Source organism: Suillus fuscotomentosus (assembly GCF_016647785.1).
Source record: "Suillus fuscotomentosus strain FC203 chromosome Unknown F5891scaffold_19, whole genome shotgun sequence".
Lineage (NCBI taxonomy): Eukaryota > Fungi > Basidiomycota > Agaricomycetes > Boletales > Suillaceae > Suillus > Suillus fuscotomentosus.
Genome location: NW_024539531.1, coordinates 524,263 through 545,351, shown reverse-complemented (window position 1 = coordinate 545,351; position 21,089 = coordinate 524,263). Strand labels below are relative to the sequence as shown.

The following is a 21,089-nucleotide window of genomic DNA, read 5'->3' as shown; positions in this document are numbered from 1 at the left end:
TTTAGCCAGAGATACTGACTGTGTGGCTCTGGGATGATATAAAGTTAACTTTGTCATAGGAGGCAAAGGTTAGCAACTGATGGTGAGGGTCCATCCATCGCCAATTACTACTTATCTGCGGACATGAATAGTTTGAGCGCATCAGCTCCTTGAGGAAGCCGGCCCTTACCTGTTAGTCGAACACTGATACTCCATCTTCTATGCGATCAATATTGATGTATTTTCACCTACACGGTACGGTGACCAAGGCGGTCAATGCAAGGTTTCGCTGAATGTATTATTTTCAAAGTAATCGGCGTAGAGTACAAACAATTGAATCGAATCCTGCTAAGATCCATACCACTGTCAAGTATACTAAATACTAAATTTGTGTCAAGATGTATTTACTGCGACCCGGGACATTCGACAACTATCATCTCAGTAGGTATCTAAGCGACCTTGATCACACAGCCGCTTCTGCTGAATTGGGGTCATTACTCTTGTAGGTCGCATGCGCCCCAATACCAGTGGAACCGGAGAAAGTTTTGGAGCCATCCCGCAAAGTGTGCTTGAAATCATCCATGCGGATTACTTGCACTGGTGGCCTCGAGGTCATGACCCTGGACATGATATCCTGAGACCAACCCTTTCCTTGCGTAGCTCGGAAAATTATGAGCAACATTGAAATTATCTGTGGCATGTCATGAGCAGCGCGAATGTTCATTCACCAATGCTAACCTGAACCTGAGTGAGTGCCCCAATAAATGTCGCCGAGATGGGATTGTTTAGCAGGAAGAGTGTCAGAAATGCCACCGAAAATGTGGAATAAAGAGCGGCCGATTCGATCATCATCGCGGCAATCGACATGTATCGAGTACCATAGCTAGAGCCAAAAACTTTGGAAATACGACGACGATATGTGAGTAGACGGAGTACGATAATGATCGTGATGATGATGTTCAGTGCGAGTGAGAAGCTCAGAAATGGAACGGTGTAGTTGATACTAGTCGAGGAAAGATACGGGGAATTGGTGGTTACTTGAAGCAGCCACATTAGACCTATAGCTAACCGATGTAGTAGTGAGTGTCCAATACAATCAAACAGACATTCGAAGGAATCAACTTACCGGTGGATGCGACGTACAGCAGACAAGGGAAAAACATGATGATCCACATTGGCACCATACACCCTTTGGAAAATACCATGCAGCGCCACATCTGAACAGATATATTAGCGTTAACATTCTCAACATCGAATACCTTTACTCACGACCAATCCATCAGAAAGAATTATCATTAGAAAACCACTGACATTTCCAAGACTGTCCACGGGAAGGCGGAACATGATATTCTCAAATGCGTTCGGACCACCTGGAAAATCGCGATATTGAATGAATGCGAGTTGTGTGAAATCGGCTAGTGATACCATAAATAAGGTGCTGAGGATAAAAGTTGTGATGATGTATATGAGTGGAGGCAGGTGCTTTTTGTAGTTGCTGCGGTTCATCTGCTGGAAAAGGAGGTGGAAGCACATAAAGTACAGTGCGACTTCAATGCCATATGCAACGGCACCGACCACTGTACCCTGCAACCAACCTTTCTCTGCAAGAAGCGTTTCAGATGATTCGTCTGGTGTCCAACTAGATGACATGATAGATCAGATGAATCATGATGTTAGCACCTCGTTAAATAGTAATACGAAACCGTATCCTTTGCACAGCTGTTGGAAGGCTCCTTGAGTGCGGGCGCTGCAGCGCTGAGCGCTGAATCGCGAGTTAATGTTTTCAAGAACTATGGACGGGATCAATGGCAATGATAGAATTCTACATTTCAGAGGAAAGTTTGAGCTAGTGCGGTCAGCATAGCCAACCTGAGATGTTATCCTTCTCACTTACTATGTACTGTATATATAGCACCTTCGCCACCCAGCGCTCAGCCACAGATCTTCTATAGATCTATATGTACTTGCTTCGCACCTTTTTCGCACCTCAGGCCTCAGGCCTCAGCGTTGGTCTATTAACTTCCGCTGAGATGAGCATCTTTGAGACGAGAAACGTACGTGTCACATTTTGCTGCTCGTACCTGATTGATATCCTCTGTTCACAAAATTCTCGTCAGCATACTCTCGAAGCAACTGCGTATGTCACAGTGACAACAATGACAACCACTACGAGATTTAATCCTCACAAATTCTTGCTCAGCATTTTCGACGGCCCACAGTCATGATGCTGCCGCACATGCAGGCCTCGCTCCGAAGTTGGAGTCTGAAGAGATTTAGCCCTGCAAGATCATGGAAACATCAAAATAGTACCGCCGAGTGGACTAATCAGAATCACTGCATGGGTGTAACGGGATGCATTCTGTATAAACAAACAATAAACAAACGATCCCGTACGTGGGAACACATCTTCTACCCCTAATATCACCCGCAATGTGCTCATGTACTAATACATCCTTCTTTGCGTTAACTTTCAACCCTCCAGCTGTATTTAGGTTTCAAAAATGATTCACCGCTAGAAGCTCATCAGTCCTGCTCGACATCATCGCCGGGATCCACTTACAAGTAACACCATTCACATCATCAGTGTTCTCTGCAGCATCGACCACTAGGATCTGTGCGAAGGCAACTGACAAGAGTAGAACATAGAAACCGAGTTTACTGATGTTAAGCACGGTCATGTTGATGATAATCTTCACCGAGGTATGATGCTTAAGGTGTATTGATTGGTAGTTGCACGTTGCACCGTTTATATACCAGTATAACACACAGCCATCGCGCTCGAGCATTGTTCAATAAATTTGACTTGAGCGTCAAATCAGCTCGAGGGTGTCTGAGCTAAATCTTATTTCTAGATGTGATTAGTTGCATATCACCTCGTAAATATTCTGATGGAATTCGGAATCCTTACTGTACGCACAGAAGCCTGATTACTGGAGTCGACTTACCATGACTGTACTAGTGCGTGCATGGGCACATGTACCTGATGGTACTACCCCACATCAAGTTACATATACTCGTTGATCTAATTACAGACCTCCGTAGATCCAGCTTTTGGGGTTCGGTCTATGCGGATATATTCCTTTGCTTTCGGACACTGCGGAAAATAATAACCTCCGCAAAGCGTTCTGTACTGTTTTGCTTAGGACTATCACAAGTTTTAATGTAAATCAAGAGTTCAAGCGAGGGCGTCTCTGACTCGGAAATGGCCGGTCTGGGATAGGCACCTCCAAGTGGAGTACGAATGTTTTTGTATCCGTCACTCACTTGCTCAAGCGCTCACTGTCTGCAACAGTGCCAAGGACCGACTTTCGTCACTGCTTTTCACGCTTCCTTGATGTCTGTAATAGCACGCTAATGTCCAACATATGTATAACTAATAAAAGCCATATCTTTCAACTGCGGAATGATATCATGATCCGTCGCGATCCTCTTGAATTCTTCGTCGCGCTGCCGTGATTCAGGACTCATGGTGGCCGCGTGAGCTGATGCGCCCAGGGTTTTCCCAGCGGGCCATAACAGTAGAGCCGTACATAACAGGAAAAGCTATAAGCTGCTTTTAGGATGCGCCATGAGGTGTTCTGATGAACTTCCTACTTACTAGTAGGTTGATACTGATTCCCGGACCAATCAATCAAAATCACCGTACTATATAATCGATGCCATGACGAGATACTCACTGCATGGCTCGGAGATGATATAGCTGTCATAAAGTTAACTTCGTTATGCAGGAGGCAAAGGTTAGCAGCTGGTGGCGAGGCTGAAAGGCAGTCCATCAATTGCCAATTACGTATCTGCGGAATGATGAGTTTGAGCGCATCAGCTCCATAATGAAGCCGGCCCTTACCCTTACCAGTGTTAGTCAGACACTGATACGCCATGTTCTATAGTATGCGATCAATATTGATCTATTTCACTGTTGAACGTTCGAACGACTACCAGTGCAAGGGTTTGGCTGAATGTGTTATTTTCGAAGTAATCGGCGTAGAGTACAAACAATCGAATCAAATCCTGCCTAAGGTCCATACTACCGTCAAGTATACTAAATACTAATTTTGTGTCAAGATGTATTTACTTCGACCCGGGACACAACTAATATCTCAGGAGGTATCTACTAAGCGACCTTTGCTCACACAGACAATTCCGCTGAATCGCGTTCCTTACTCTTGTAGGTCGCATGTGCCCCCGTGCCAGTGGAACCGGTGAACGTTTTGGAGCCGTCCTGCAAATGGTACCCGAAATCACCCATACGGGTTGTTTGCGCCGAGGGCCTCGAGGTCATGACCCTGGACATGGTATCCTCGGACCAACCCTTTCCTTGCGCGACCCGGAAAACTATGAGCAACATTGCAATTATCTGTGGCATGTCATAAGCATCGTGAATGCCTCTCTGTGTAACAGTGCTAACCTGAACCTGAGTCAACGACACCAAAAAGGTCTCCGAGATGGCATTGTTTAGACCAAAGAGCGTCAGAAATGCCACCGAAAACGTGGAGTAAAGAGCGGCGGATTCAACTATCATCGCAGCAATCGACGTGTATTGAGTGCCGTAGCTAGAGCCAAGAACTTTGGAAATGCGACGGCGATATGTGAGTAGACGAAGTACGATAACGATCGTGATGATGATGTTCAGTGCGAGTGAGAGGGTGAGATATGGAATGGTGTAGTCGATGTCAGTCGAGGAGAAATATGAGGCACTGGTGGTTACTTGAAGCAGCCACATTATAGCCATAGCTAACAGATGCAATAGTGAGCGGCGTCCGATACAATCAAATAGATATTGAAAAGAAGCAACTGACCGATGGATGCAGCATACATCAGACAAGGGAACAACATGATGATCCACATTGGCACCATACACCCTCTGTAAATTACCATGCAGCGCCAAACCTGAACAGATATATCAGCGATAACATTTTCAACAACGAATACCTCCACTCACGACCAATGCATCTGAAAGAATCATCGTCAGAACACCACAGACGTCCGTAATATTGTCCATAGGAATGCTGAGATTCTCGAATGCGCTCGGACCACCTGGATAATTACGATATTGAATGAATGCGAGTTGCGTGAAGTCGGCCAGCGCTGCCATAAATAGGGTGCTGAGGATAAAAGTTGTGGTGATGTATATGAGGAAAGGCAGGAGTTTCTTGTAGTTCGTGCGGTTCATCTGCCGGAAAAGGAGATGGAAGCACATGAAGAACAGTGCGACGACAATGCCATATGCAACGGCGCTGACCACTGTGCCCTGCAACCAGCCTTTCTCTGCGAGAAGCGTTTCAGACGATTCGTCTGGTGTCCAACTAGAGTTAAGTGACATGATAGATCAGATGATGAACAGATGAACAGAATAACTTGATGGATTCTTCTGGAGAAGCAATGGCTTGGGGTGGGTTAAGGCGAGTCACCATCATGACGTTAGCACCTTGTTAAATAATACCAAAAGGTATCGTCGCTGGGCTGCTTAGGTGCATGCGGTGAACTTGATACCATGTGGACGAGATCAGACAGATGCCAATTGCAAAATCGCAATTATGTAATTGAACCAATTATAGAACTGTCGTCTTTTTTCGAACACAGATATGACAGACTGTTCCTCCTGGAGTTCAGCTGGACTCGCATCTGGATGGATACAATAATAGACTAAAATTTGGAAATCAGGCCTCGTCATTGAAATTTCGCGAGGAACTTACCTCATAACACAGGATCGATGCTCAATTGCAAGAGAACGATTAGTGCCCTGGATCCGAAGTAGAACCGGCTCCAGTGACAAGCTTAAGGTGGGAAATACAAGTTTGCAACCATCGAAACACCGCCATTTCATCATCTTAGCCGCTATGACACAGCTGCGAAGTGTTCGGAACATTCCAACTTTAAGGGTCCTAAGATTGTTATTTCCAAATACATCAGTCGGTTGTCACTTCGCTCTCCCGACGCGCCCCATATGTCACAGTACGGCTGAAGTTACAAGGAAAGTAGAGACGACACATACCAGAATTGGTATAACACTGTCGAGGATCTCGCTTCGGGTGCATGAGCTGGACAACCATGCCTTGGCGTGCGGAATGAACTCTTCTGCGTCACTCCTGGGGGGCGATCTTAGGGCGCACTATGCAAGCCACAAACATCCTGTGAGTCTCAAACACACCTTGTCCTTGCCGGTGTCCATGACACTGCGGGAAAAAAGTACCGGTCAGCTGCTGAAGGCGCTGCCGGCGGATATGAGGGAGACAATCGAGGAGCACGAGAAAGAGGGAGCAACAGATAGCCCTGAATGATGGGGATCTTCTATGAAAAGGACGTTTGCACGACCCCTGGCCAAAGGTGATGGAGACGTCTTTTGCAGCTGTGTTTCATATGATGTAGGTGATGCCTCGACGTACCTTTTTGATATGTACTAATCATGGTTACCAGGATTGGACCGTTAGAGTTCACCGTTACAGGAACGCTGAAGTTACGGCCGTGTCTAGACTCTGGATCAGATCCAGGCAATTACAACTCCTAATCTTCTCACCAACTCCGTCACGATGAAGGGCGTAACATCCACGTCAATCATTTCTTCCACAGAATCCAGCATGTCAAGTGGGCGCATTTCTTCCAGCGCTATACGCCATTCTTGGAGGACCAGACGAGATACTTTCAAGTGGTTGTGTTTAACGTTTAACCCTTGAAATAGGGACATTCAAAGTTGGGGACGCTGAGGTCGCCCATGTCTATGACTCTTTCGTACACAACGCATCCTACCTAAAACGTAGTTTGCACATTACCTGATATTGAACATACACCAATTCATTCCAACTCACCAATTGCCCCACGTAGCGTGGCATAGAGCGTGAGTTGTTGAACTTTGAAACAAGAAAACACTGTGGTGATCATCCTTGCAGACTTATGGCACCTTCACTATACCGACCGGAGAATCCCTTCTGCACTTAAAGATTTTATCTATGATACAAGTATTGTTGCCCTGGTTTGTCCCCAAATCTCTACGGTGGCTCGCGAAATTCGAAGTCTAGTCTGTAATGGAAATCCTATGGGAGCTCATTTAATTTTTATCTCGGGCGGTGTACATTTTCTAGCTGTCTTTCGAAGCTGTCTTCTGCTACTGCAATGTGCCCATGTACCGATTTGTCCTTCTTTGCGCCAACTTCTAACCCTCCAGCTGTATTTAGGTTTTAATAAGGCATACCGATCATTCTCTCTCGAAGCCCGTCCGCTAGAAGCCCGTCAGTCGTGCTCCACATAATCGCCGGGACCCACCCACATAATTCATCCACATCATCAGAAGCCAGGTAGTTGTCCTCTGCAGCACTGACCACTAGGATCTGTGCGAAGGCAACTGACAGGAGTAGAAGATAGAAACCGAGTTTGCTGATATTAAGCATGATCATGTCAATTATGTTCTTTGCTAAGGTATAGTGTTTAGGATGCGTTGTGTTGAAAGAAAGATTGAGAGTTACACCGTTTAAATACCAGTTCATGGGTGCATATAAGCGTAACAAACAGCCATCTGCGCACTCGAGCATTATCCACTTGACTTGGTCAAAATCATTCTTGGATGTGTTTTAATTGGTTATATTTCATCTCGTGAATGCGCTGATGGGCCATGGCGACTGCATGCACAGCAGATGAGTGGAGTCGACTTACTACGACTAGACCAGTACATCGACATATGCAGTGGTGCTATTACTGATGGTAGCCAACAGCAAGTTGCGTGTAATTATCATATGGTGCTCCAGCTTTTGAGCTTAAAATCTCCGGGGACCTATAGAGTTTTGCTGATGACTCATTCGGCATAAGCAACAGCATTTATCTCTGCTTTCACTGCGGAAAGTAATAATCTCCGCGAAGCATTCTGCAATGTGTTGCTCGGGTATCAGGAGTTTTGATGTAATGATGCTCGCCACTCAAGAGGGCGGTGTGAATAGCTTGAGGGCATAGCGTCCATGTGCAGTAGTTTGGAAAATGGCCTCACCATTTGATGCTCACATAGAATCATTTAGATCTTCAAATTCATTCGCACCTGATCGATGATCGCTGGTGGATTATTTATTTATGTGCACGAAGCCGGAGAAAAATCAGCTGCTGACATGGAAAAATGGCTAATGGAAAATTGAATTGCAAACTAGATGCCTAAACCTGTTCAATAACCCAAATGTTTCGTCTCGATGGCCGAAATGTGAGGAAAGTTTAAGTTACACAGTGGAGCACTGGATCATGTACACAACTAGAGGTTCAATCATGCTATCAGCGAATTTCATACAGAGTGGTAAATCACTGACCCGGTGCAGTTTCGTTGAGCCTGTCACCATTCTATATCGCAGCTACCACTCGGTTCGTCCTCTGAACAATGAACATCATACCCAACTCGAAAACAAGGGCGTCGTCCATCGCACAAGAAAGTTTTCTGTGTCAGTCAAAGCTGTCTTGTCCTTAGCACTATGCTATCAAGTTTCACGCGCACGACCCGTGGCGATCGAACCTTGAACGATAACGTTGAAACAATATCAACTGGTACAGTGACACTAAGGTGGTATAAAGCAAGTGTAGTCGGTCGGTCCACAAGCGGAATTGCGACATGTAATTTGCAATTTTCCATCCCCCGGTCGATCGCTTTGAATTGAAATATTCCTACCATCAGTCCAGAAAAAAAGGAAGATAAACTGACCGTCTGTGTGACGTGTGCTTTGCGGTCATTAGGTGAGATCGTGCCAGTGTGTGTCATGCGCATCGCAAGACAGTCATTGAAACATGACTTCAAGTTGGCGCAGAATGATTCACCAAACTAACAGATATGTGAACTCTCTCGAAATATTAGGAGGCGATGTCTGTGCGATCTTGTCGAACCGCATATATTGAGAAGGACAACGGAGAAGGTGAATATTCTTTCGAGTGATAAGTTTATTCCAAGATACCGAAGGGTGATGAACGTGCAGAAGACTATGACGACAAGAAGCCAATGGAGCACAGCCTGAGTTTGCGAAGTCTTGCGCAGCCTCAGCTTTGCTTTGTGGTCGGGTCAACGACTTTTTGTGGTGTCAGACTCGATGGTCGGTGCGACCTGGAGCTTGGGGAAAAGAACATGACAGAGAGAACGGCTTCGACTTGAATTGACCAAGATGGTAATTTGAAGAGCAGCGGGCGCGACCAACTGATCCGATTAGCCTGTCAATGAGTCCGCAATTTGTACAATTTAGGTAAAAGAATGGGTACCGGGGTCCGGCATAAGTGTTTCAAATTTCTTTACAAGCGCCCAAGCTATATTCACGACCATCGATTCCACGAGTTCATGTTCTAGTACTCGACATCCGACAGCTGTACATTCTACATTTCCAGAGACTGCAATATTGCACTTGAATGTTGTATCTTTCATGTCAAGGATGATGGAGATCACCGACCTCATGGTGCATCCTAAAGGTAGTTTGACGCTCATAAATTCTTTCTGCTATCTATGGTTCTGCTGCTATGGGCAGCCCTGGACGCATTAGCTCACGCGGCCATCGTAGGACCTGCGCAATACAATCATTCCTCCGAGCCTTAAGATCGTGCTCGTAAAATGTATCAGAATGAAATGATTTCGGAATGATCTTGGATCAACTTGGCTAGGTAACCCTGGCTACTGGCCGCAGTGCTAATCAAACTTATCAGCAGGTTCCTGGACAACTTTGATAATCAAGAATGCGCTACGTGTCGAACGGTATTAGCGATTTCTCAAGGAGGACTAAGTTGGACTTGAGGGTTTGGGATTCTCAGGAAGCATGTCTGTCGCGGACGCGATCGACTTGCATCAGCGGGAAAACACACCATTTCTGCAAGGTATGTCGTTCATATATTCATGGCTCTTTTTCATAATTATCTCAATGGACTTGAGTCGTTCAAACAATCTCTGCTTCCGTCTTTGGTCAAGAGACTCAAGGGGCCACCATAGGTATGTAATTGGCAGGCACTGCTCGCGGCCGTTGCAATCGAGTTATTGGTCACAACTCAACTTATTAGGTCCTATCGGCTGGTCGGCAAATACTACCAGCATCATGATTGCTACACGTGGACCCGCACTGGGGACACTTTGGTCCAAGACACGGCAACCTACATTCGAGGATGCGCAGTATTTTGACATAGCCCATGGAAGCGGGTGATCCCTTGAACTTATCCTTCGTTGTACCGTAGAAGGAGGAAATCGTTATGGTAATCTGGTCATTCCATTCCTGTGTATTCGATCTTTTTATATTTTATAGGATCAACCATTCAAGAATACGCAAGAAAGTCAGCCATTACTTGAAAGTATCTCGCCTGGTCCTCCTCCGGGAATGGCATGTGACGCTGGGATAACTGCGCTTACCTCACATGCAGGATTCTCTGGAAGAAATGACTGACGCAGACGTCCTGCGCTTCGTCCATGACACCGTTGGTGAGAGGAGTTGCAATTATGTGTATCTGATCCAGATACGACCATGACTTCAGCGTGCCCGTAAAGTCGAACTCTAATGGTCCAAACCTGGTAACGGTGACCAGTACATATAAGAAAGGTACCTCGAGACGTCATCTACATCGCATGATACACGGTGAGATGTTGCATCACGACCACAAAGGACGTCTCCATCACCTTTGGTCAGCGGGTCTTGCAAACTTGCTTTTCATAGAAGACCCCCATCATTCGGTTATATCCAGGGCTGTCTGTCGTTCCCTCTTTCTTGTACGTCTCAATTGTCTCCCTTACGTCTGTCATAGCTTTATTGGTACTCGGTCAAGCTAAAGCTCCTCCCGGATCTTGCCCTTACTAATCGCATAACTGTTCGGACCCGATATCACAGTCAAAATTGTTCTTCCGTCTTCTTGAATAATTCAACCAGCACGTCACGTATGATTTGCGCATAATAGTCCGAGACACCTCCGGCTCGGAGTCTAATCAGTGCTGTACACCTATAGTTGGACCACCTCCGCACTCCGAGCCAGAAAATGTACTCGCCATGCTATCTCGATAGAAGGAACTTCAAGACAGTTGTCTTCGAGAAGCATTCAGTATAAACAAACAATCACGTGTGCGCGAACACATCTTCTACTCCCAATGCCACCTACAATATTAATATTAATGTGCTCATACACTCGATCTGTCTTTCTTTACATCAACTTTCAACCCTCCAGCTGTATTCAGGTTTCAAAAAGGATGGAGCGGGCCTAGAAACTTGTCAGTCCTGCTCCACATAATCGTTGGGACCCACTCACTAACACTATCCACATCGTCAGAATCCAGGCTGTTCTCTGCAGCACTGACCACTAGGACCTGTGCGAAGGCAACTGACAGGAGCATAACATAGAAACTGAGTTTGTTGATGTTAAGTACGGTCATGTTAATGATATTCTTCGCTGAGGTGTGGTGTTTAGAATGCGTTGTTATAAAGTGAGATCGGGAGTTACACCCTTTAAATACTAATTCGTGAGGGAAGCATCACAAACTGCCATCGCACTCGAGCACGTATATCCAATTGACTTGATCGTTTATAGTTTCGGCTAAAAATTATTTCCAGGTGTAATTGGTTGCATCTCACCTCGCGAATATGGAATTCGGCGCCCCTACTGCACGCACAAAAGTCTGATGCATCATGACTTGAGTCGACTCATCACTACATTAGCATGTGCGCCACTTGATGGTAGCCCACATCAAGTTCCGTGTACTACGACGCTCCAGCTTTCGGGGTTCAAACGATATCCAGATTTATTCCTCTGGGAGCATTTGATAATCATAAGTAACAGTAATTCTCTTGTTCCACCGCGGAAAATAATAATCTCCGCAGAGCGTCCTGTACGGTTTTATGCTGCTGAATCTGCACAAATATTATTGTGCCCCCCCGAAATAAAAAGTGTGCCCCCCCTGAAATTGAATTTGTGTGACACCCCGAAAAAGGAAATTGTGTCGCCCCGAAAACTATTGTGTGTCGCCCCGAAAACTGCAACATGTGTCGTCGCCCAAAAATTATATCATGTCGCCCAAAAAACAAAAGACTCATGCCAAAAAAAAAGTATGAAAAATTCAGAATAGTACTTTATTGAAGGCAAACTTGAGTGACAATTGTAGACTAGTATGTATACTACTGGATGACTACCTGAATACAATCCATAATTTCACTCTTCTTCCTCTACAAGTCAGGTAACCATTGCCTTGACATCACCTTCAATTGCAATTGCCTCATCAAAGGCTTGCTTGATGTGCCTCAAAAAATTGATGGCAGTTCCTTGTCTGCAGACACCATCTCGAGCAAGGGTCATGCCATGCTGGAAACAGGGTTGCATACTCTGTGGCACCAGTTGTCAGCAAAATTAAAGTGTGGAGCTGCAACGAGAGACAAAAATACCATGACTGTGTCAGTGGCACATTTCACCACTACCTTGAAGGAGACATCCACATAATTTCCACCAGAACTATGACCACCATGAAGCTGACATTGCTCTGGATCCATGATAGCATGAAGAGTAACCCAGTTCATCACATAAGGGGCATAGAGTTGGTCTATGTGAATGGGGCTAGATGCGACATCGAAAAGTGGCATTACTAATTAGATGCAATCCACTTATGACTCATAATTCTGTGACATATATGCCTCAGAGGGAGCCTGTTCAGCTGTCGAAAAGCAGAGAGGACCACCAGGTAAGTCTAGGGTATACCCAAAATCTAGGCATTATATGTAAGTTACCAGTAATGAAGATTATACATATGTAAGACACTCACCTAAATCATTGCCTTTGACTGTCATGGCAGGCAGGCCTGCCTCATCGATTGCCTCGATACATGATGCACTGACCTCAGCAGGGAGACTAGCTATGAGCAAGTTCCAGCTCAAAGCCAGAATTCCTAAAGCATGGGAGTCCTTCTGCTGCCTCGTAGTCATGGACAGCTTCTTTTTATTGGTAAGGTTGTTCACCAGACCGAAGACATGTGCATGATGAGGACCAGCATTCCAGCCGAACAGAACCAGCTCCCCCCCATGGGTAGGCTATCCAGCCTATCAGAAATATATCAAACTGAAAGGAGGAAAAACTCACCCTGACCCCCTTGCGGTCATTGACAGCCTCATTGATGATACTATTGACATAAGTCAACAGGTCAGGACACTGGCCACACTTGCTGTGGAGTACAGCGAGTGTAACAGATCCTATACACCCAATTAACCACATGCAGGAGACAGAAAGACTATTCATACCCTTGGAATTAACAAAAATGATGCTTTCATCTGGTTCAATCACATACCACGAATCATCCACAGGAACAGAAAGGGTAGTATCCCCACTACCAACCAGATCCTCATTGCCATGGTCCACTAAAAGTGTACCCCGTTTATAGCTGGTTTTAGCAGAACGGTTATGAGTGACCATCCTGACTGTACCAGTGTCTGCAAGAGACTTGGCCGGTAGTGGGGTGGCATGAAGGCCCAGAACCCTTGCCTATGAAGTACAGTTTTAGACTAAGCCAGTAATAAGCAGAAAGAAGACTCACAATGATCCTTTTCTCAGAGAAAGCTGCATTCTTCCTCCTGCAGCACTGGAGGAAATATACCTCTAAAGCTTGGTGGAGAGATCCTGGCACCAATCCAGCATTCTTGGTGGTTAGGGACTTCAGATGGCTGATCTGCACACATAAATAGTTAGATCTAACATAGATACTGCATTAGAGACATGCTCATAGAATTTGCAAGGCCTGGTTTATCTCCAAAAGCAAGAAGATCCTTCTCAATATCTGCTCCTATCTGAAGTGCATGCATAACAGTTGAATTTCCAGCAAGATGCTGGAAGTCTATGCACCACCAATATATCAGTCTAGACAGTGGTGGTAACATATTACTTACATTGCTTCAGATGAGTCTGATCTGTGGGTTGTGGGGCCATGGTGGTGGTTGGAAAGTGCAGTGGGCAGCAGTGGTGAAAATTTTGATTATGGCATTTTCGGAGTTTTGGTGCTTTTGGGATAGCATATACCTGTTACCACCTTCTTTATTATCAGCTGGATAGTGTAGTGGTAACCTGGTCCCTGTTGTGATACTGTGTGGGATTTTGGCTAGGAAGTTGCTCTGCTGTTCAATTCTTGCCAATGTTATGATTTAATTCTGTTGTTGGTTGGTAGTGGTAACTTGATCAGTGTTGGCCAGGAAGCTGCTCTGGAGTTCAACCCCAGTGAAAACTGACTATGATGGGAGGAGTCGTCACATGCTTAGAAATGATTTTCCTTTTTAGTTACATGTTGATATATGCTTGTTTATCATAATCCGTATCATTGCATACATCGTGCTTGTAATGTTGTGTTGTGAAGCGCTAACTTCGTATATTTCCTTAGTCTTTGCTTTGCTTTGCTTCTCCGTCGCACTTTGCCAAGCATGTAGCTATGTAGGTTCGTTACATCGGAGTCTTTGCACTCATAGCTATATTTCAATCTATAGAAAACATGCCTACAAACGAGTCCGCTGAAAATGTCAGTCTCTGTGTGTGCTTGAGATACAACTTCGGGAGGCCACATAGTGTGTCAACAGCAACTTGGCGCCGACATCTACAAGAGGCCCCAGAAGATGAGAGAGAGAGTATTCATCTGCGCAGAGTGCTACCAGAACACATGTCACTTCTTCTACCTGACCAAAATCTTCCACCAGACTCCGAGCCCGCAGCACACCGTGTTCCTAATCCTCCTGGTGTTCTGTCTACCAGTAGTGCTCGTCGTGCTGCTGCATTGCGGGAACTTGCTAAGCGCACACGAGTTGATGAGAGTAACAATCATGCTGTCGGACGTCGCAAACGTGCTCGGAACTCTGAGCCATCTACTTCCAACGTTAACGAAAATAATAACACAGACAACGATTTTGGGACGGATGGCAATCTGGTATGTTTCTTTGCCTTGTTATGATCTAAAATTTTCAATAGTCATATTATAGTACTATGATGATCAAAACCACCCTCCGGAGCCAGATGCACCTGAGCATAGACCTCCCCCAGTGCCGGATGAACTGAATACACTTCCAGAACCGGATATGCACCAGCACCACCCTCCAGAACCAGATGCTCCTGAGCATAGACCTCCCCCAGTGCTGGATGAGCCAGACATCCTCCATCATCTCCCTCCGGAACCAGACTTGCATGAGCACCACCCTCCACAAGTGAATGCACAGCTGCCACAGTATGAGTTAGAATTTGAGCGAAGAGAATGGCCACACATTGATGTGGAGGCCCTTGCACGTAGCGCAGTGCTGCCGAAGATTAAGGAGACAATGGAATTTGTCCTTGCCCTCAAGCAAGCATCCTTCGAGGACCAAAGTGCTAAAATGAGTGATGAAGCACTCCAATGTCTCCATAATCCACCTCGTGGCCCCATCAACATCAATAGTCCTGCCATCCGACACAGTATATCAACATACCTCGCACTTGAACATGCCTCACAAGATGCGCATAACCATATTCGCAGGTCATTGATGCAGAACTTTTCTGACATCAATGGTGTTGACGACATCTTGAGCTTCCACGCTGTTGAAAAGCTCGTTGCTGCTCACACAGGTGTCGAACCTATAATACACGATATGTGCTCCCAGTCGTGCATGGCATATACTGGACCTTATGCTACACTCAAACACTGCACTGTATGTGGTACTTCTCGATGGGATCAAGCCAAGCTTGCAGCCAGTAATGGCCTGAACAAAGGTCGCTGCACAAAATTTTTTGACCATACCATTAGCCCCAGTTGCAGGCTCTTTACCGTAATCCAGACAGTGCACGCGACATGCGTTATCTTCACAAGCGCACACAGGAAGTGCTGACAGAGCTTTGGGCAACAGGTACTATTCCTGTCATCGATGACATTGTGATGGGATGGGACTATCTTACTGCAGTGATCGACGGGGATATCAAGGAAGGAGACATTGCTCTCATGATCTCATTGGACGGTGCGCAACTCTACGAGTCTAAGGAGTCAGACTGCTGGATTTATATGTGGGTTGTTTTAAACCTCTCTCCCAACAAACGATACCGCAAAGTACATGTCCATCCAGGTGGCTTTATACCTGGACTGAACAAGTTAAAAAATGTTGATTCTTTCCTCTTCGTAGGAATGCACCACCTTGCAGCCATCCAAAATGAAGGCCTTACTGTGTGGGATGCGTCCCGTGATGCAACATTTATATCGAACATTCACCTCATATTCACGACGGCTGATGGGCCTGGACTTGTGTATTGGGATGGAATGGTGGGGCACAGTGGGAAGAACGGGTGTCGGATCTATTGTGGAGTACAGGGCCAAAGAAAAACTCATGGGACTCATTACTACCCAGCACTCTTGAAGCCAACTGATCATTCAGTTGTCGGGAGCAACCATCCAGATATCGATGTGTTCAAAATTCCACTCGGAGGATCTGATGACTATGAAACTAACTTAAAACACCTCATTACTTCTCCAAACCAACGTCAGTTCGACCTCAGGAAAACGGAGACAGGTATCACAAAGCCCCCTCTAATCCTTGGCCTAAGCCCTTCACGCAGTCTTGGAGTCCCATTCTGCATGACGACGGACATCATGCACCTAGAAGCAAATCTTAGTGATCTCTTACTGAGTCTCTGGCGTGGAACTTTAGACTGCGGACCATCAGACAATGTCGAAACTTGGGACTGGGCTGTCTTTAGAGACGAGGGTGCCTGGACTATACATGGAGCGGCAGTTGAGAACACCGGACCCTACCTTCCCACTTCATTTGATCGCAAGCCTCGTAATATCTCTGAGAAGCTTAACACAGGCTATAAAACATGGGAATTTCAACTGTACATGTTTGGCCTCGCACCTGCACTACTCTACGACATTCTACCCTGGAGATACTGGTCTAACTACTGTCAACTTGTCCGTGGATTCCAGCTGATGTGCAAATATCGCATCACAGCCCAGGAACTTGTCCATGCTCAAGCACTTTTATGCTGCTGGGAGCAGGATTTTGAACTCTTGTATTATTGTCGCCAAGAAGATCGCATCCACTTCATTCGTCCATGTGTCCATCAAACCAACCACCTCATCTCAGAAACAGTGTGGAAAGGTCCATCAATATGCTATGCACAGTGGACTATGGAACGAACAATTGGAAATTTGGGTCAAGAAATTCGTCAGCCCTCGAATCCTTTTGCGAACCTCTCACAAGAAGGAGTTTGACGCTGCCGCATCAATACCCTTCTCTCCATAATGCCCAAGCTCGACAATTCACACAAAGGCCTTCCAAAAGGTTCTGTTGATTTAGGAGATGGGTATGTGCTTCTTTGCAAGTGAGACATCACCTGAGGCAGATTCGTTCTCACCACCCCCAGTACAAGTCCCACAGCCTCAATTCAGCTTGTTTCAGCAGGTGAGTCACTTGCTACTGTTTCTATTAACTTACTGTATGTTTTAGGGTGCATATATGCACGAAAACAAAGCCTTGCGAGAGCGTTGTGGAATCTTGGAAGCACAGGTCACCAAACTCACCATTGAACGTGATACTATACAGTAAGATTTGTATGTACTTCATGTGCATTCTCTAATGTAATGATAGGGCAATGTTTCACCAGCTTGCCTCTTCTGTGCACCTTGATGAAGCTGTGGATCCTCTCGGCTCCAAAGGCATGCACCTATCACTGGCAGCACCCTGCACCAGTAACACCAAACGGCCCACTCGTGAGACACATCCCAAGGTCAAATTTTGGAACCAGGATGCATTCTTGGATTGGGCAGAACGAGCTAGCGCGCAAGGGCTTCATCGTGGGAAAATTCCTTATCTTGAAGGCAAAAACAGAGAACTGGTGCCTGAAGCAACAGTCAAAGCTATTCGTGAGACCCTGCATGGAGGATGGTCAGAACTCGTAAATTGCCAGCTTTCTCCAAAGTCGTGGGGCAAGTTGTCCTCGACGGGAAACCAATTCATTCATTCGCTCATGGAAAAATAATACCCACTATTTACTCTCGCTAACAACAGATGGAAACTAGATTATCTGTGCAAGTCATCTTACTCTGCATGGCAGAGGAACCACCTTGATGACAACAGCAACTGGAAGTCAAGGAAGGATGGCAATGACGACAGCAATGATGCAGACTCTTCGAACGCAAAAGGTAAGAAGCGCAAGAAAGTGAAGCACTCAAAGTCGGAGGTCCCAGAAAAGAAACTCAAATGTAGGTTCTCACTCGAGTTGCATTACCCTACTAACAATACTGTAGTCACTCCGGATGCATCGATCCCCCCTTCTTTGCCTCCAACTCCTTCGATACCACCAGCACTACTTCCTTCCCCGGTACTAACATCATCTTCGCATCTTTCGGACCTGGAGAGAGCAAATGGTCCCACCATTGTTACTACAGAGCCTCCTCATCCTGTCGAAGAGTCTCTGGAGAGTGCAAGTATTCCCGCTATCAATACTGCAGAACATTCTCATCCCATCGAGGAGTCTCCAGAGAGTGCGAGTGGCACTCCTACTATTGTTATTGCAGAGCCTTCCCATCCCATCAAAGAGTCCGAATCTCCTACTACTCTTCCAAGCCCTATCATTGAGTCATCTCATCCTGCTGGCGATTCACTTGAGGAAAAGGAGAATATACCACCACCACAGCCACCTGCCGCTACACCTGCACCAATCAAAATCACCATATCCAATCCCATGTTGGTTGCATGTTGCTTTGATTTGTTGGCATTACTTACTGTCTTTAGCTCATTGCTCGCACTGGCTGCCGCTGGCGTGAAAATTCCTCCGCTGCCTTCTGACTGTGTACCTACTATGCAAGCACCTGTTCCACTCGAAAAAGTATCTGTTCCATCCGACGAAGCCAATTCCAACCTCCCAAAAGGCAAAGCTGCCAAGGCAGGAAGCAAGAGCTTGAAAATGCGCCCGAGCCCTACTAAGAATGGATGGTACGTGTTTTTTCTCTCAGACTTTGCTTTACTAATGCGTTGCAGAAATTTATGCACTCTTCGGTGGCTCAAGCCACTCAAAACTGGTGGGACAACGGAGGAATTTTGTACTTATTATGGGAATCTGACACCGGAGCAATGAAAGGCAAGTCATATAATCTCTTGTTGTATTAATTCATTCACACTGACTGATAGGGATATGACAAGGAAGCAGCTGCACTTGTAAGTCCTTGATTCTCTCGATGGACCTTCTAAATCATCATCTACTAGGTCGCTACCGATACATGGACCAAAGCTGTCTCCGAAGGACGACTTTATTAGATTCAGCACCATCCAATCCTACACCATCCAACATACACATTTCCTACAATGCTTTCGAGTGTTTTCGAGCTGCTGTCCGCACACGTCATGTTTTCAAGCCGCTATTTGTGTTTTTGAGCTTTTTTGTACCACCTTTTGTACCCCCATTGCTACAGTGCCTAATATCATTTGAGCATATTTGCGCACATTTTCAACCATCTGGCAAGGAAAGTGAGATATTATTCAAGCATATTTGCGCACATTTTAGACCATTTAGCAAGGGGAGCGAGTATATGTGTTCAAATGCGCAAATATGTTTTACATTGAAAAGAGCACCTATGTGCATGAGGAAACCCGCCCCCGCAGATATTGAAATGTGCGGATTCGCTCACTATGTGTCTTATCATGTTCTCATATGTTTTTCTATCGAGCTGCTGACAAAATCACTTATCATCATGCCACGACTCCTCCCGTCATAGTCAGTTTTCACTGGGGTTCAACTCCTGCCAGTGTTGAAATTTCATTATGTTGTGGTGATAACATTCAGCTCTGCCAGTTAAACTCCCTCATGTTGCCATATTTCTTGTTTGTTTCCATTTTTTTTGGGAGGGGCATTTTCTGCTGACTTTTTTATTGACATAACATCTCACACTTAGCCTATCATCACACCCATAGCAGATATATTAGAGAGAGCTGAAATACAAAGTGACTGCCTGTATAACCCCCTCAATAATCCTCTCCTCAACCTCAAGTCCATCTAACTCTATCATTGCATCAACCATAGCTTGCCTGCATGCAGCATTTATGCCATTAGGCAATGGAGCCTCAAGGATGAGTTGGAGAGTCTGTGTCAGTGGAAGTGGGTTTATTGGATGGAAAATTGCACGAGCCACTTTCTTCCACCAGAATCCCAACCATGCCTCCTTACACTGGCTATGTGAGTGAGCTGAGCAGCTGAAGGATGGTGAAACAAGAAGCGAGGGTGGGTAAGCGGCCAATGCCCTGCATTCATGCTCCATCACCTCTTTTGCCCGGGCAATAATTGTATACACTTTAAACCCCATCTGTGTAGCCTCATTATCGGTAGTATTCGTGAGTGATGATGTCATGATCTCTCGAATTGCTGGGGCGATCCACTGGGGTATGGAATATAACCGAGCAAGCTCTAGTCGTTGGGTAGAGTGCAGAGTGAGGTTTTCCAGTCCATCGATAGCAAACTTGATGCTGTTGCTTATCATCCATAGGTGCGAAATCTTGAGGATAGCAACTGGGAATTGCTCCTCAGGTGGAGGAGGGACTGAACTGCTAGAAGATATAGTTTAATTATCGCCTATGTGATATTGTACTAGTAGATACACATACATGTGGTACACCCAGTTGAGAAAATGTGTGAATTCCTGCTCAGAGATCTGCTGCAGGACAATTGGAAGTTGCTCTGTACCATCGGTATCATAACCTGATGGGATAGCCAAAATTCCTTCCAAAGCTGGAGAGTGGCGAACAAGTACACCATGATGTACACAAAATAAGGTATTGCCAGCCTATAGTAGAGAAAATTCAAGCCAGGCTCGGAAGACATTCATAGTAGGACTTACACGAAAGACAATATTTCCATCTTCAAACCAAAACTCACTATGCCTTTGGAGAGCCAACCTGTGATTCACATTCATAGTGTGAAAGAGCTTTGGATAGTAGTATATGATGGCCTTGTATAGAGCTCAAATGAAGTTCAAGTCGTGTTCATACCTGACACTCACTGTGGCTCGCACATTGAATCAACAATGATAAACACCTGTGTGTTTACATAACAAATATCAGTCAAAGCACTGTCAATCTAACTCGAACTACAATGGATCTGCCACCATTACCACAGCCTACTGATGACTCAGGTGTCTGGCCAGATCATCTGCATCAAGCCCATGATACTCT

The 21,089-nt window shown here is 45.6% G+C and overlaps 6 protein-coding genes across 6 annotated transcripts; all 6 read right to left on the bottom strand.

The window, feature by feature from the left end:
- Window positions 1–442: 442 nt before the first annotated feature.
- Window positions 443–1,629, bottom strand: F5891DRAFT_1187039 (uncharacterized protein; the record flags this gene model as incomplete). The annotated part of the gene is made up of 4 exons (XM_041366772.1): window positions 443–670; window positions 718–1,043; window positions 1,106–1,196; window positions 1,249–1,629. 4 exons carry the CDS (start codon window positions 1,627–1,629, stop codon window positions 443–445), a joined length of 1,026 nt encoding a protein of 341 aa, XP_041227587.1.
- Window positions 1,630–4,105: 2,476 nt separating this feature from the next.
- Window positions 4,106–5,299, bottom strand: F5891DRAFT_1187038 (uncharacterized protein; the record flags this gene model as incomplete). Its single annotated transcript, XM_041366771.1, has 4 exons — window positions 4,106–4,333; window positions 4,385–4,710; window positions 4,776–4,866; window positions 4,919–5,299. 4 exons carry the CDS (start codon window positions 5,297–5,299, stop codon window positions 4,106–4,108), a joined length of 1,026 nt encoding a protein of 341 aa, XP_041227586.1.
- Window positions 5,300–7,028: 1,729 nt separating this feature from the next.
- F5891DRAFT_1172403 (uncharacterized protein) lies at window positions 7,029–7,361 on the bottom strand (the record flags this gene model as incomplete). The annotated part of the gene is made up of 2 exons (XM_041365586.1): window positions 7,029–7,138; window positions 7,166–7,361. 2 exons carry the CDS (start codon window positions 7,359–7,361, stop codon window positions 7,029–7,031), a joined length of 306 nt encoding a protein of 101 aa, XP_041227585.1.
- Window positions 7,362–10,311: 2,950 nt separating this feature from the next.
- F5891DRAFT_949688 (uncharacterized protein) lies at window positions 10,312–10,467 on the bottom strand (the record flags this gene model as incomplete). The annotated part of the gene is made up of 1 exon (XM_041374897.1): window positions 10,312–10,467. A coding segment is annotated over one exon (156 nt), but the record flags the coding sequence as incomplete, so codon positions are not given.
- A 1,650-nt stretch (window positions 10,468–12,117) lies between these two features.
- Window positions 12,118–13,854, bottom strand: F5891DRAFT_1187037 (uncharacterized protein; the record flags this gene model as incomplete). Its single annotated transcript, XM_041366770.1, has 9 exons — window positions 12,118–12,267; window positions 12,327–12,495; window positions 12,565–12,643; window positions 12,701–12,965; window positions 13,015–13,124; window positions 13,173–13,413; window positions 13,466–13,592; window positions 13,633–13,762; window positions 13,815–13,854. 9 exons carry the CDS (start codon window positions 13,852–13,854, stop codon window positions 12,118–12,120), a joined length of 1,311 nt encoding a protein of 436 aa, XP_041227583.1.
- A 5,989-nt stretch (window positions 13,855–19,843) lies between these two features.
- Window positions 19,844–20,844, bottom strand: F5891DRAFT_1218993 (uncharacterized protein; the record flags this gene model as incomplete). Its single annotated transcript, XM_041369375.1, has 3 exons — window positions 20,756–20,844; window positions 20,523–20,701; window positions 19,844–20,465 (listed from the first exon to the last, which is right to left on the bottom strand). The coding sequence occupies exons 1-3, from the start codon at window positions 20,828–20,830 to the stop codon at window positions 19,844–19,846; spliced, it is 876 nt and encodes a 291-aa protein (XP_041227582.1). The 5' UTR covers window positions 20,831–20,844.
- Between the last annotated feature and the right edge of the window lie 245 nt (window positions 20,845–21,089).